This window comes from Gobio gobio (assembly GCF_949357685.1).
Source record: "Gobio gobio genome assembly, chromosome: 6".
Taxonomy (NCBI): Eukaryota; Metazoa; Chordata; class Actinopteri; order Cypriniformes; family Gobionidae; genus Gobio; species Gobio gobio.
Genome location: NC_137102.1, coordinates 31212042 through 31227950, shown reverse-complemented (window position 1 = coordinate 31227950; position 15909 = coordinate 31212042). Strand labels below are relative to the sequence as shown.

General features: G+C 46.7%; 1 protein-coding gene across 2 annotated transcripts in view; it reads left to right on the top strand.

Moving 5' to 3' along the window:
• The window catches only part of pex5lb (peroxisomal biogenesis factor 5-like b), a 74468-nt gene that overhangs the window by 47234 nt on the left and 11325 nt on the right, over positions 1 to 15909 (top strand). For both annotated transcript variants that reach the window (XM_079819465.1, XM_079819466.1), the window contains one exon: positions 12706 to 12868. In XM_079819465.1, the coding sequence (XP_079675591.1) occupies positions 12706 to 12868 (163 nt within the window). The remainder of the gene's footprint in view (positions 1 to 12705; positions 12869 to 15909) is intronic.

The following is a 15909-nucleotide window of genomic DNA, read 5'->3' as shown; positions in this document are numbered from 1 at the left end:
GAACTCAGACACTTACGCGAGAGAGCCTAATGCAAGTATTATATTTCACCTTAAAAGTGCTTGTACGAGGTTGTCTTAATTAATCCTGATTCCCGAAATCATAAATGTCTGAAGGGCTTTGGTGAAGTGATTGCCTCTCTCATTCTCTCTTTCCATCATTCTCTCCCTCGAGGATTCTCTCTTTCCATCATTCTCTTCCCTTTGATTTTATTCGTTAAGTTTGATTTTTCCTTGTTTGTACCATATCGTTTGTTTCTCCTATATATATATATGCATATTTACTCCCGTGTGATTAGTAGCTTTGTATTCTGTAGTTGTTTTTATTAAAACCCAATAATTGCATTAAATTGAATCCGTATTGTTTTGCTCACAAAACGAACGCGCGTTTTCGTTCGTTTGTTTGAACTGTGAGACAAATCGCGCAAAGCAAACTCACTCACTGACTAAGGCACGATGCCGAGCTCAGTTTAAAGCATATTAACAGATGCTAAATTGGCAATATTAAATGTCCTGCAGAGATAAAGAAATCTCTGTACAGTCCGTACATGAGTAATATTGTTTTGTCCTGCTTGACTTGAACGACGAAATCTTCTTTCAAGCGGAAGATTGAAATAGAGCGAGTTTCCTCTATTCAATAATAGGCCTAATATAATATTAAATCGTTAAGATAAACGATAAAACTCCTGGTTTCGCATTGGCTTAGCTACCCAAAGCAAAGACCTAACGCATGATTCATAAATGCTGACTGACCGTCAGCCAGTTTGATAAATGTCTATTGGAGTTCTTTTACTCAATAGACAAAGCAGATGTTAATTCCTGTAGCCACATGTTTCTTGTGCCATTATAGCACAAAAAGACCCGCCGTGGTCTAAAAGACATTTGATGTGTTAATTCTGGGTGCGGACATTATCTGATTTTTGGTCCAACCCACATGAGCGTGTGTTGCAATTCCGCGTGCTAGACACCAGAGGGCGCGAGCTCACAGCTCTCGAATTACATTTCATCATAACTTTATCCCGGGCGGGCGCAACTGCGCCATCTGGCGGGCACTCCTCCTAACTAACTCTAGTCTGGGTGGACTCGACTGCGCCATCTCGTGGGTATTTTCGGATAGTTCTACTCTCCGCTATTAATTTTGTCTTGACAGACTTAATTTTCCTTCCTAAGTTGAGCATGTGAATTGTTAATGATTACTGTTAGGAACGTTTTCATTTATGCAGTTTTACTAAGCATTAGGCAGCAACCAGGTCTCATTCTCGCTGATTAAAAACACTTATTTGAATTTGGGTTTAAAAGGAAAAATGAATTTCCTCTAACTTAAATTGAAATTAGGTTCTTAAAGTTACTGACAGTCCACTTGGAAGGAAGGACGCCACCGTGTGGCCGTACCCTGCTAAGTTAGCTTACCGCTCTCTCTCTCTTTTCCACTTTCTTCAAATTCTGTGTGAAGTGCTTATTCCTGTTTTCCCTTTCTGATTATTAATTTTTTTGGTTATTAATGATACTCCAACGTTAGCATTAAATTGTTATAGGATATTATTTGGACTTGCTTTCTTTTATTTATATTCTCCTTACTGGCTTATTTAAATGAAAATTTTAAACTTGTTTTGAATTTAATTTTAATTTTTATTTTCTATTTAATTTATTTTATTATTATTTTTTTTGGCTTGTCTCTTTCTTCCTCTCATTTGGGTTAGGTTGTTTTGATAGTTACCAACATTATCAAAATTGCCTTTTGTTTTATCATTATTTGATAGAAACCTTTGCCTTTTTCTAAATCACTCTTGATATAGGATTTTGCATTTCCTTTCTCGCCTGCAACCATAAATCACTTGATCCGGTAAACAAATAGAGTCTTAATTAATTTTGATTTCACCTGTTTACCCTCTTTTGTGTATTTATTGTAAGGCTCACAAGCAGCTGTGGTGAATTGAGAATCGTCTCAACGTGGTCTCCACGAGCAAGGTTGTCCAACTGACGTGACCTGCACCGGCTGTGTGTGAATCTCGGTTTCTTTTACCTCTGTCCGCCGTTGCTGCACGCAGTGGCGACATCAGCAATTTGACACTCCAAAGCCAGTCAACCAGTTCAGCTGACACACACAAGGCAATTTCTGGCACATGACCCGACGCAGAGTTACTCTCACAAAGAACTGGCCAAGATCCTCTGGAGCCTCGCCCACAACCTTGTCGCCCAGGCACGGCTAAGAGAAAAGAGCCACACCGACCTGGAACAGGAAGCGGCAACATTAAAGCTCCAAGCCGAGGAGGCCCAGAGAAACCAGGCCCTCACCCAGCGTCATCTAGACCAGCTACTTCTAGAGACCGAGAAAAAGGGTGAAACGGACACAGAACGAGAGGAAGAAGTAAAAAGACTTCAAAAGGCCCTGAAAGATCTGCGTCTGGACACAGACCGTGGAGAGCAGTCGGAGAAAGACACCAGGGAAGAACTCAACGAACAGCTCCGGCGAGGCGAAGCTCTCCTAGAGAGAGCCAACACTGCACTCAAAGACAGAGATGCTAAAGCCAAAGCCTCCGAAAACCACTTGCAGGCTGCCCGAGCCGAGATCAATGAGCTTGTCCAGCAAAGACATGAGCTCCAAGATGAACTTGACCTTGTTCACAGAGAACTGAAACATTCCTATAAACTGCAAAGGGACCGGGAAGGGGGAACGCACCACACAAAGTTTCCCCCGACCAGCTGGTCCGCACCTTTTAGCCAAGAACCAAGAGCTGGAAAGGGGGGTGACAGCCCACTGCTCAGACTGTCACCTGCTAGCCTCCACGAACCCCCGCCAGCAGCGGAGGAAGGGACGCCCTTCCAAGAAGTCAGGGTCAGCAGCCACGTAGCTCATAAGGACCTTTAAAGGCTGGCCAGAAATATCCCTACTTTCAGCCCAGACCCTGCAGGAGGACACGATGTTTATGCCTATTTGCAAGACATAGACTTTCACCTGCAGACTGTCGCTAACGTGAACACTTGGGACAGATTGTGCCTACTCAAACTCACGTCTAACCGGGACGTGCGCAGCTTTCTAGACCGCCAACCAGAGACTGTCAAAGCGGACTACGGGCAGCTACGACGAGCTTTAATGCGTGAATACTCTGATCCAGAATCAGTCCAGGGGTTCATCGCTACTGTGGACCTCAGGCAAGGTCGACTTGAAACCCCACAGAACTTTTATAATCGACTGCGACGTACCTACTTCGGCGCACGAAACGAACCAGGCATGGAGGAGGACCTCAGCTTCAGAACCCTGTTCCTCCGAAACCTCCACCCCACGATTAATCACCATCTGGGAGTTCTGGTTTGTCCACGCAGCATGTCCACCCAACAGTTAAGAGACTTAGCTCACAAGGCTTACACCAAGCAAAAGGCTATTTCTGAAACACCCAACCATTTGCCCTGTCTCTGAGCATCGCCCAGAGCTGACCCTAGAGGGCGCCCAACAGAACCACAGTTACGGACCCGTCAACAGAGAGTCTACACCGTTCCAAGCCAGCAGAGGGCAGCATGATCGTGGTAATGCTCATCCAAGGTACCAGAACGATAGCTCTGGAGGATCCTGGGACCGACCTCGCCCCCTCCACAACCAAAAGGGGGGGGGGGCACATGGGAAGCCGGCCGGCAACCCAGAAGGAGCCGAACCCTCTCTCCCAGAACGCCAAGACCAGAAAACCGACGGAGGGACCCCTCTCGACGTGGTGCTGGTAAGCGCGGATCTGAGCCCACGGCTAACAAGAAAAGCACGGTCGAGTCCGAAACTGCAGAACTACTGAAGGTACTGAAGGAGTTTCTACAAAAGAAACCCCGCAAGACAGACAAGAAGGATGAACCAGACACCGCATGACTGAACCGGATGCCTGAAATCACCCTTCTGCAACTGAACCAAACACCCAGAACCCTGTTTCCCAACCACAGACTCTCGAACTAACTGTTGCACCCCCACACGTCAGCAACACCCACTCACTCCAGCTGACGGCAACACTTCCTGACCGAGACAGTGTCACTCCACACACCAAGGTACATGAAAGTGCTGTCCTGGTTATCTGCACTCACAGTGAGACACAAGAGACATATCCCGACTGCCTACCGATCAACACACAGGCCCCAACACCCAGACTCTTGGGGAACCTGATCGAGAAGGGAATGGCTCGAAAACTCTACCTAACCATCACCTTGGAAAAGCAACTGAGGCTCCAAGCCCTGGTTGACACCGGCTCCGACCTAACGTTGATATCCGTTCAACTGTTTGACAAACTCAAATTTGAAGCACAGAGACAGAATCGCACTCTTAACCTTCACACGTGTAAGCTGGATGTGCAGTCGTACAGCCAAAACGATATCCAGCTCAAAACCATAGCTCCCATTCACCTGACAGTTGGGCCTATGAGTCTTGTACATCCTGTCTATGTGTCACCTATGAACACTTATCCGTTTCTCATCGGCAAAGACCTGCTGGACCGTTTCGAACCTTTACTGGACTTCAAACAGCTGAAATTCTGGTCACAAGTGCGAGAACCTCTTCCCCTCCAGACACACAGGTCTTCTGAGCAAGACTCTCAGGTCACAGAGGTCACGGAAACCCCAACAGAACCAGACTGTCAAGCCACAAAGGTCACGGGAACTCCTGCAGCCAGCCGTGAGAACACAGTCTCAGACCCAGAGCAAACTTCAAGTTCGCTACTCTGCACATTTCAGCTCACCATAGACTCTGATACCTACAGCCCTAAGGTCATGACTGACCTGCAGCTGAATGATATCACCACAATGAACATTATTCTAGCATTATGGGCAGACAACTCAGCCATTAGTCTCTCACTGTTCAATGCACTCAGGGAAAACGCACCAGACCCGCCTTATGCCAGCAAGCGCACCCGTTTCCCTTTGAACTCACACCCCTCCTCTATGGTGTCCGCCAGAGGAATCTGTGCGCTGTGCTTGACATGGAATCACCGGTGCCTGACCCATTATTTCCTGGTCCTTCCGGACCCACCCCACGATGTTTACATCGGAGCAGACATTTTGGTTCGCCTCCGGGCTCATGTGGACACGTTTAACGAAGTGGTATGGGCCCCATTGACTTAACAGCCACACTGCCATCAGCCATGACAACCTCATGTCAGGACAGACCATCCCCGAGGTCTGCACCCTAGTCAACAAACAGGGAACGGTGGTACCAGCATACACCAAATGGGTTGCTGTTCGGCTCAACATGCGATGTGGTCAAACCTTAAACCACACGCTGGGCTTCTTCCAACCCTCACCTGAATGTGTGGAACTCGGACTCACACTTGAAGCCACACCCCTCACTGAAGTGTCATCTCGTGTAGTCTACATCCTCTTCAACAACTGCACAGCAACTGACATCAACATTCACAAGGCCTACCGGCTGGGATGGCTAGTGAGCAATGACTTTCATGACTTTGAACTTGTACTACCCATCATTGGGCCCATTCCACCTGCACTGATACCCGAAGGGAGTACAGATAACACACTGTTCACCGCACCCTTCAAATTCATTGCCATCACGTCTGTCATGCCAATGACCAAAGACCAGGTGTGCCGAACGGAGCTGACTGAGGACAGTCACCTTGTGGTATACACAGTCTCCCACCAGCCTGTCGGTGAGACTGATGACCCTGCCACACCTCCCAAGACCAACCTGACTGATGACACACATACGGAGGAACCGTACCCAGGTTTTGAGTCTCAAGTGCAGCAAATTCTACGAGACGCTGACACGCTCCAGAGCGAAACAGACCGTCAAAGACTCAAACAAGTCCTTTATAAGTTCAAAGAATCCTTTGCCAAAGACTCTTTAGACTGCGGTCTCACCAACCTCCACACGGTGCGCATCCCAACGCACCCTGATGCGCCTCCCACTTTTGTCAAGCAATACAAGATTCCCATCGCCTCACAAGAACCAGTGCAGGAGATCATCAAATCCATGCTTGAAAAAGGTGTCATCCGTCCTTGCAACAGTACCTTTTCAAGCCCCTTGTGGCCTGTGCTGAAACCCAGCGGAGCCTGGAGACCGACGATTGACTATCGGAAATTGAATCAACAGGTACCGTTGTCAAGATGGAGGGGGGTTCAGAGAACAATGAAACACTCGCGCCTTCTCTCTCCACGGATGTGATTGGATCCTTCCATCTGTCTGGGCTCGGCCACTCCATCTATAAGAACGGAACTGACCGTTAACTCTTTGCACTCCGCCACCACGAGGACGACCACCCTGGCCTTCGCCCCCTCCCCTTGAGAGAAGGATCCCTTTGGCAGCCAGCCAAGAGAGAGAGACCTGCAAACTTCTGGAGCGACTTTCCTGAACTTCACAGAAATTCTCCCGGACACGCAGCTCTGTAGCGAACTTCCACGACGATTCGAACTCAGACACTTACACGAGAGAGCCTAATGCAAGTATTATATTTCACCTTTAAACTGCTTGTAGGAGGTTGTCTTAATTAATCCTGATTCACGAAATCATAAATGTCTGAAGGGCTTTGGTGAAGTGATTGCCTCTCTCATTCTCTCTTTCCATCATTCTCTCCCTCGTAGATTCTCTTTCCATCATTCTCTTCCCTTTGATTTTATTCGTTAAGTTTGATTTTTCCTTGTTTGTACCATATCGTTTGTTTCTCCTATATATATATATATATATATATATATATATATATATATATATATATATATATATATATATATATATATATATATATATATATATATATATATGGGCATATTTACTCCCGTGTGATTAGTAGCTTTGTATTCTGTAGTTGTTTTATTAAAACCCAATAATTGCATTAAATTGAATCCGTATTGTTTTGCTCACAAATCAAGGAAGTCACTGAAGCGTAAGATCTTAGCTACCCATTTAAGCTTGATTTTCCTGTAGTACTACTTCAGTAGTACAAATTGTACAAACATAAGATATATTATTTGTCCTGATCAAACAGATCAATGTTTCTTAAGGTTTGTAAGATTGATAATTGATGAAGAAATCAATTTGGATAAAGGTTACTTTTAAATGATTAAAGGTTCCGTTATACGTAAATTTTTTTCTGTACAACAAGCAAATCATATTCATAGACTCATGAATATTCATACCATTTGAATTAATTATTCCCCAAAACTTATTGTTGTTACAAGGCTCAGAACGTGGTCGTATCTGTGGCTGCCTCACAAGCTGTAGACTCAGAGCATGGATCCTGTTGTTGCTGTTGTTGTCTCTTCTTTCATAGGCCAGACTCAAAATGTTGTATCTAATGTCTCACGTTTGCCAGTTGGAGACTCAACTTGGGTGTATTTGTTGCTGCCTTAACTGTAACAGGCCGGAGGCTCAGAGTGGCATGTCTGTTACAGTCTCTCCAGATGGGAGACTCCGAACCTGTTGATCTGTTTCTGTTTCTCCGCTTACAGGACTGAGACTCAGAATAAGGAGTGTTTGTTGAAAGGGTCCATTTGGAGATTGCAATTTGGCACTTCTCCATTCCAGTGCTGTGATTGGCTTCTTGCATCAGAGGGGTGACACACACAGTGCAGCCCTCCCTTCTTTTCCCTGTGGAACTCATTTGCATAAAGCACAAAGTTAGAAGTGTCTTTAAAATCTTACCAATGCATTTCTCACATTTCATGTGCAGCCCCACATTGTTTAAATAGCAAATGCACCCATGCCCATCTGTTCGCACATGGGTGTGCTGGTTTGAAAGCGAGGTGTGTTCAGGCGCATTATTGTTGGCAGGGCCGGCCCATGGCATAGGCGGAATAGGCAAATGCTAGGGGCGCCACTCATCCATAGGGGCGCCAAAATTTATTACTGATACTATTTTATTCATGTTAATTTGAAATATTACCAAATAAAGCGCAAAAAAACTTAACTAAGTCCCCCGCATCTTCCCGGTCCGCCTCATCAATATCCCCCGCCGAGCTACTTGAAGTTAGTCAGAAATATAACGCGTGATCAGTTTAAGGTTGGGAATTTGTTGTGTCGCGCTGCCTCTCGCCGCATCTAATGTAGACAGGATTGCTTTCATTTTTTAGGGTGCTTGGCCGCTCGGTCCAGGTGTAGACACAGTGAAAGTTGCCTGATAATTTATGACGGATGGCCGAATTGTTGTGTCATAAAAAACAGAAGCCCTCTGATGCAGGCAAGATAAGGGAAACACTGCAAAAATGCTCTTCTTATTTAGTATTTTTGTCTTGTTTCTAGTCTAAATATCTAAAAATTCTTAAACCAAGATGCATTTACTAGATAAGTAAGTATCTTAAGTGAGTTTATGCTTAAAACAAGCTAAATTATCTGCCAATGGGGTGAGAAAAATAATCTTATTTCTGATTGAAATCTTGTTTCTTGTTTCTGTCCCAAACAGAAATAAGATAATTTTTCTCACCCCATTTGGCAGATAATTGTGCTAGTTTTAAGCTAAAACTTACTTCATTTAGATTTTTCCACCCAGAAAACAAGGAAAAAATTATCTAATGTCATTTTACTAGTAAATACATCTTGATTTAAGAATTTTTTGATGCTTGGACTGGACACAAGAAAAATTACTAAATAAGAAGAGCATTTTTTGCAGTGTAAAGACAGAGGTAAAGTGATGTAATGAATGAACTTATTTCATTGCATAGTAGTAAAATACTAATGTACGCTAATTAATTCCAGTTTTACCTTAAACTATATGCAAGCAGCTGTTCTCGTGTGACGAAGAGGCTGAGGCATTCGGATCCATCTGTAGTAATTTATTAACACAGGTAAGCCAACAGTGAAAGGCAGTCATAAAGATCAAACAGAACATATGAAGGGCAATCCAGGAAACGTAAGTCAAACAGGCAAGGGTCAGAGGCAGGCGGCTTTGGTACAAAAAACGAGATCAGAGTCCAAGTCAAAAATACAAGAGCAAACACGAGTAATAGGCTAGAGACAGAGTATAGGTGAAACAAGACTTCACAAATGAACAATGAGCAGAGCAGTCCAGATAAAGGTGAGCTAAGGGTCCACAGGTGATAATGATGCAATGATAATGAGCAGAGGAGGAAGGAGGGGAAATGCAGTTCTAATACGTAGGAGAGAGGGATCTGGTGAAACCAGGAGGAGGCGTTGTCGAGCGTTCCGTGACAGAGCCCCTCCCCTGCGAGCGGCTCCGGAAGCGAGGACCTGGCCGACGGCGGGGTCTACCACGGGGTCTTGGAGCTGGTCGGTCTGGGTGGTCTCGGTGAAAAGCAACAGTTAATGTGGGATCCAGGATATCCTGAGACCTGACCCAGGAGCGTTCCTCGGGACCGTACCCCTCCCAGTCTATAAGGTATTGCAACACCCCGCCGTGACGTCCGGAGTTCAGGATCTCTCGCACCCGGAAAGCCTCCGGACCGTTCACTTTATGACATCAGACTGGAGTGAAGCCCACCAAAAGCGATTGGAAACTAACTGTATGGTAGCCGCGATACCAGGATGACCGGCGCTGGGGTTGCAGTGAACCCACTGAAGCACACGGCGGCGGAACCCGGGCGGAACAAAGAGACGGTCAACGGGACATTCTGGCGGAGCGGGATGATTACTTAGGGATGCGGTGATTTCAGTGATAATGTCCCATTGAACAGGGGCCACGATGAGAGTAGTGGGAATAATGGGTTCAGGCTTAGATTCCTCACAAGGACCGTCAAACTGTTGGGACAGGGCGTCAGCTTTGCCATTCTGAGAGCCCGGCCTGTAGGTGATCTTAAAGTCAAATCTTGAGAAAAACAGAGACCAACGAGCCTGGCGAGCATTTAAGCGCTTAGCTGACCTGATATACTCTAGATTTCTGTGATCAGTGAGTACCGTAAAAGGCTGATGAGCTCCCTCCAGCCAGTGCCTCTCAAAGGCGGTCTTCATGGCCAGAAGTTCGCGATCACCCACGTCATAGTTGCGTTCTGCGGAGTTGAGTTTGCGAGAATAAAAGGCACACGGGAACATTTTCGCAGGTTTACCACACCGCTGCGGTAGAATTTCCCTGGCGTAATGTGAGCAGAATTTCTCCTGGATCCTTTCCTCCCGCTGAATGCTCAAACACTTCTCTAAATTGGGTCAAAAACTCATCATAAGAAGGAAAAGAGAGCTGACTTCCATACCAGAGTGCAGTAGCCCATTCCAGAGCCCGGCCGATAAGTAGGGAACATATGAAGGAAACGCGGCTTGCATCAGTGGAATAGGACTGTGTCTGCTGGTCAAAATACAAGCTGCACTGCAACAAAAATCCCTTACAGGCAGAAGGTGATCCATCAAATTTCTCGGGAAGGGATAATTTTGGGTGGTTTGAATGGTTACTCACGGCAGGTGGAACGGCAGCAGGTGCGGTAAGATTCGGAGCTTGATTTTCAGCCGCGCTCTGCGGCGATAGGGCTCGGACGGATCTCACAAGCTCTTCGGTGAGAGCTGTTAATTTTACCAGCTGTTGTTGATGGGTGATCAGCACCTCAGCTTGAGAGGATACCTCGGAGGCCAGTCGAAGGAAATCTGCTGGACCCTGTTGTGGTGAAGTCTTCTGTGACAAAGAGGCTGAAGCATTCGGATCCATCTGCAGTAATTTATTAACACAGGTAAGCCAACAGTGATAGGCAGTCATAAAGATCAAACAGAACACATGAACGGCAATTCAGGAAACGTAAGTCAAACAGGCAAGGGTCAGAGGCAGGCGGCTTAGATACAAAAAACGAGATCAGAGTCCAAGTCAAAAATACAAGAGCAAACACGAGTAATAGGCTAGAGACAGAGTATAGGTGAAACAAGACTTCACAAATGAACAATGAGCAGAGCAGTCCAGATAAAGGTGAGCTAAGGGTCCACAGGTTATAATAATGCAATGATAATGAGCAGAGGAGGAAGGAGGGGAAATGCAATTCTAATACGCAGGAGAGAGGGATCTGGTGAAACCAGGAGGAGGCGTTGTCGAGCGTTCCGTGACATCTGGGTTCTCCAGTGGCCACAGATAGTGTATTTTGTAACAAAAAAAAAAATCTGTTTTTTTAAAACGCATGTAATATCACTTTTTTAATAGTCTAATGTTTTTACTCTACAGTTGTGCAGTTTTAAGGGGACATATGGACATTTTAAAATGTATTTGCCGAAATTAGTAATGATATTTATATGCAGGTTTATTTAAAATAGCAACATTTTATGTAAATTTCACATGAAATATCTACATTTCTCAGTTTAATTCATGGTGAAAACATGAATGTTCATATTAGTGGAAGTTTGCTGCCATCTACTGGAAAACAAACACTTTTGCTAGTTCTCAATAGTTTGTGCTTGACTGCTAGATGCAATTACTTGTTATTTGTGTTTAGGCTGTAATGTGGCGTAGGTGCTATTTTTGTATAGTTTAACTATCATCAACCTTTTAAAAAAAAATGTATAATAATAATATCATGAACATAATGACGGGGTAGAAGGGACTGGACATCATATAAAACAACAACAATAAAAATTAAAAAAACATCAATGCATTAAAAAAATAAAACAGTACCAGTGTTTCCGCAACTTAGACTGAAATCATGTAGTTCTAAACCTTGATACAAGGGGCACCAAGTAAAATCTTGCATAGGGCAGCAAATTGGTCAGGGCCGGCCCTTATTGTTGGTGCATTGCTATTTTGAGGCAACTGAAATCGACTGCACCATTGACCAACAAAAACCTGGTCTAAAGTCAATGACTCAGTATTTTTTGTGTTATTTAAAGGATGCGTTAGTAATATGCACCTATAGGCGGGTGCACAACGTGCATGCACTCTGCTTGTTACACACAGCATCACATATTTTTAAATATTAAAAATAAAAGGATTACTCTCGGGAGAAGCATTCAGTCTTTCTGCTCGCAAATTCCGCCATGTAAATAGCGAATCCACCAAAGTGCAAATGGCTTTTAAAGGGAATGGGAGATGAGACTCGGACTGCACGTTATTGCACGTTATTGTTACTGGTTTATTGCACGTTATGCCCAAAACACACCCATGACTAATTAAGTGACTAGGTTCAACCCTTTTGGACCATGTGCCTGGCGCAATGTCCTTTTTTCCATCGTTAAACTAGCAAAAGTGGATTCTAAGTGCACCTGAGCCATACGCTTCAGACCATGCACTCAGATCGTTAAAATAGAGCTCATTAAGTCCAAACAAGATGGAAAAAGACTGAACTGTCATGCATGCATTCATTTATATGTTAACAGCTGAATTTGTGTAAAATGTTGCATTAAATAGCTGAGAGTACTTTTCTCTGATTGAGTATGAAAAATGAAGTTTTCCAAACATAGTTATGAATGGATTTCTTATGTAAAAAATGTAATACTTTCAACCACTGTTCTTGCACCCAATAAGTCCTAAATAATTTTTATGGCGGTTAGCTTAAACCTTAGGGATGAATCTAAATATGGGTGCAGGGCAGAAACTTCCTGTGGACCAATGAGAAGTTATGTCATTATTTTGCTTGAGGTGTCTATTAGTTGTCCTAGCGTCCTTATCTGAGGGTGTTGGACATTGGTCTGTGCTAGTCCACCTAGATCCAATCGAAATGTAGCAAACTTTTTTCCATTGTTGCAGTAAGAGAGGGGCCAGCCATAAAACTCGGCCCTGGAATGTGCTGTTCCCTACACTATTAAATGGAAATTCATATCATCACCACAATATATTTTCATATCGCCCTGCCCTAGTTCATGGTGTGTGTTGTGTGTAGCTCTCAGCTCGTGGAGGTGTTGGAGCTGTATCAGGAAGCAGTGCAGAACATTGAAGGGGTGGATCCTGACCTCCAGACAGGCCTGGGTGTGCTCTTCAACCTCAGCTCAGAGTTTGACAAAGCTGTGGATGCCTTCAACGCCGCACTGTCTGTCCGGCCTGAGGTAATCCAGAAAGTCCTAGTGGGCATTTTTAAACTTGTTCAAAAAATTAATACAGCAATCTGTAATGCATATTAATTTAGTAGTTCCTGCATACACTGTTGAAAACAATTTATTAAGATTTCTTCCTCAATGCCTGATCAATAATTTACAGTTTAATCATGATTTCCTAATTAAAACTGATTTTCTGTTAGTCAGTTAGTCAAGCTAGTAGGCTAAGCTGTTACCTTGATAACCAAATTATAACTGAAATGTAAAAGAAAATGAAATTATTAGTTTCACTACTTTTAGCTTTGATAACATTATGTGATATGTGAAATAAGTAAGGTATAATCCATGACTAGCTGACTGTGCATTAAACGTTTTCAGTGCAGGAGGCAAAGAGCGTGACGTGAAGCGGAGTGCATTAAAACATTTTAAAGGTCCCGTTTTTCGTGGTTTTTTGAAGCTTTGATTGTGTTTACAGTGTGCAATATAACATGTGTTCATGTTTCGCGTGTAAAAAAACACAGTATTTTTCACACAATTTACTTATCTGTATACCGCTGTTCCCTTTCGTTCAGTCACTACGACGTACGTTAGTGACTAACGAATGGGGGTTTCGCTTAGAAGCCAATCATCTCCGAGAATTCAACTGCGCCCAATGGCAGTGCCAATGCCATGGGCATGCGGAATTTGCATGCGTAACTCCGCCCCACCTCGTGGGTATATAAGGAAGTACGCTGGCAACATCGCATTATGTTTCTGCTTTGGAGCCAAGAGTATCTCTTCACTCCATCAAGCCTGATCTGAGTATTCGACAAGCCTTCGAGACGAGCAGCTTTCCAGAGACGTTGGTGTTACGGCGCGTTCCAGTGATCATCATACTGCCTGCCTGCTGATCTGCGCAGTGGTCCGCTAGACAGCTGGTGTGTGGTCCCTGGGCGCTTCGGCGTTCTCTGCGAAGCTTCCTCTCACAAAAGAGCTTACACGTGACGCGTCCTTTTCAGGATGTCTCGTCCGTGTACTTCTGGGTGTGGCCGATCGTTATCTTCTTCTGATGGGCACAAACACTGTCTGGTATGTTTGGGCTTTCAGCATGCCCAGGCAGCGTTTGTGGATGAGTCATGTTCCCACTGCGGGAACATGACCATCGCGTTGTTGCGGTCAAGACTCCATGACCTTCGTAATGAAGTGAGAGTCCCCTCTACCACACCCCGATCTACGGAGTCCCAGAGGCCCAGTACTTTGGCTGGTGGTCAGGGTGACCTGACGGTTACGGTGTGGAACAAAGCCCCGACGCTCATGCCTCGGGCCACACCCCCGTCTTGCACACTGCAACCCGCGAGTGTCCAGACGCAGATCGCGGGGCCGGCTCCTGCCCCCCCCGCGCATCTCGTTTGGCGCTCCGGAGGAAGATGCGATGTCGGTCACCGCATCACAAGGTGGGCTCGAGTCCTCTGAGGATGATGACTCGGCTGTGCTGCCGCCTTCGGGCGCTCCAGCATTGCCCGAGTCGGACCCAGAGCTGACAGCCATGTTGTCTCGGGCAGCCGCGAGCTTAGGGATAGAGTGGAACCCTCCGCCCTGTCCCGAACGCTCCAGGCTCGATGATTGGTTTTTGGGAGCGCGCGCTGACAACCGTCAGTCCCCGCCCCCAATACCTTTCTTTCCCGAGCTTCATGAGGAACTTGCGCGGTCCTGGAAGTCCCCGTTGTCTTCCCGTGACCGTTCGGCGACTTCCTCCGCCTTCTCCGTCCTCGATGGGGCGGCGGCCAATGGGTACACTGGGGTCCCCCCAGTTGAATTGCGATGCAACTGTGTCCTCAGAGCGCTTCAACCTGGCGCGGTGATCCTAAGCACCCCTCCAAAGCCTGTCGATTCACATCAACCTTGGTGGCGAAATCGCACAGAGCCGCGGGGCAGGCTGCCGCTTCTTTGCATGCCATGGCGATCCTTCAGGTCTACCAGGCCAGGATCCTCAAGGACATGCACGAGGGTGGAGTTGATCCGGGGCTCTTAAATGAGCTGCGTGCCGCCACCGACCTCGCTCTCCGGACGACGAAGGTGACCGCACGCTCCCTGGGTCAAGTGATGTCCACAAACGTGGTCCAGGAGCGTCACTTATGGCTGAACCAGTCGCCTCAGTCTGCTCCACGCCCAGGACGCCCTCCTAAGGCTCCCGCCCCTCCCGCCCGGCCCAAGCAGCAGCCTTCAGCCGGGCCGGGTGGCAGAGGTCGCCGAAGGAAGGCGTCACAATCCGCTCAGCCCGCCCCGCGCCCCGCTAAACGCCAGGCCAAGCGGCGTTCCTGAGACGGATGGCTCAGGGATGGAGTATTCTTTCCAGGAGATGGTAGCAGGACCACTCCTTCCCCCGGTGGAGGGCCGGGGGAGAATCCTTTGTTCAGCTGCTGGCCCACGGGTCAGCAGCACCCTAATTTGGTCAAAGAAAGAATTAACACTCCCATCCCTGAGCCCACAGAGTCCGGTGATGACGGTGCGCGCCACCCACGGGTCCCGCCACTCGCATCCCACTCTGTCGCCAGCCTCCTGGCAGAGCAGACCCCAGTGGAACGTGCGTCCTTCCCTGGTCTCCTCTGTCAGGACGCAGCAGTCAACCGTGCCCCCGCACCGGGACGCCCCTCAGCCTCCCATGTCCGGGCCGGTGACGCTGCATCGCTGCAAGCCCACACCGGGTACGTCTGTACTCCGTATGACCCCGCTGGCACAGTTTCTGGGAGTCTGGCTTCAGCTTCCAGGGCTGTCCCGCTGGGTCGTGCAGACCATCAGGCGCGGCTACGCGATTCAGTTCGCGCAGGTTCCTCCCTGCTTCCGGGGAGTCCGTTCCACTATGATCGGGGCCAATGCCCCCGTCATGCGAGCGGAGATTGCCACCCTACTGGCGAAGGGTGCGATCGAACCTGTCCCTCCAGCCGAGATGAATTCCGGGTTTTACAGCCCGTACTTCATTGTACCCAAAAAGACCGGTGGGCTACGACCGATCCTGGACCTGTGCGTCTTGAAACGTTACCTTCACCGGTTTCCGTTCAAGATGTTGACAGCAA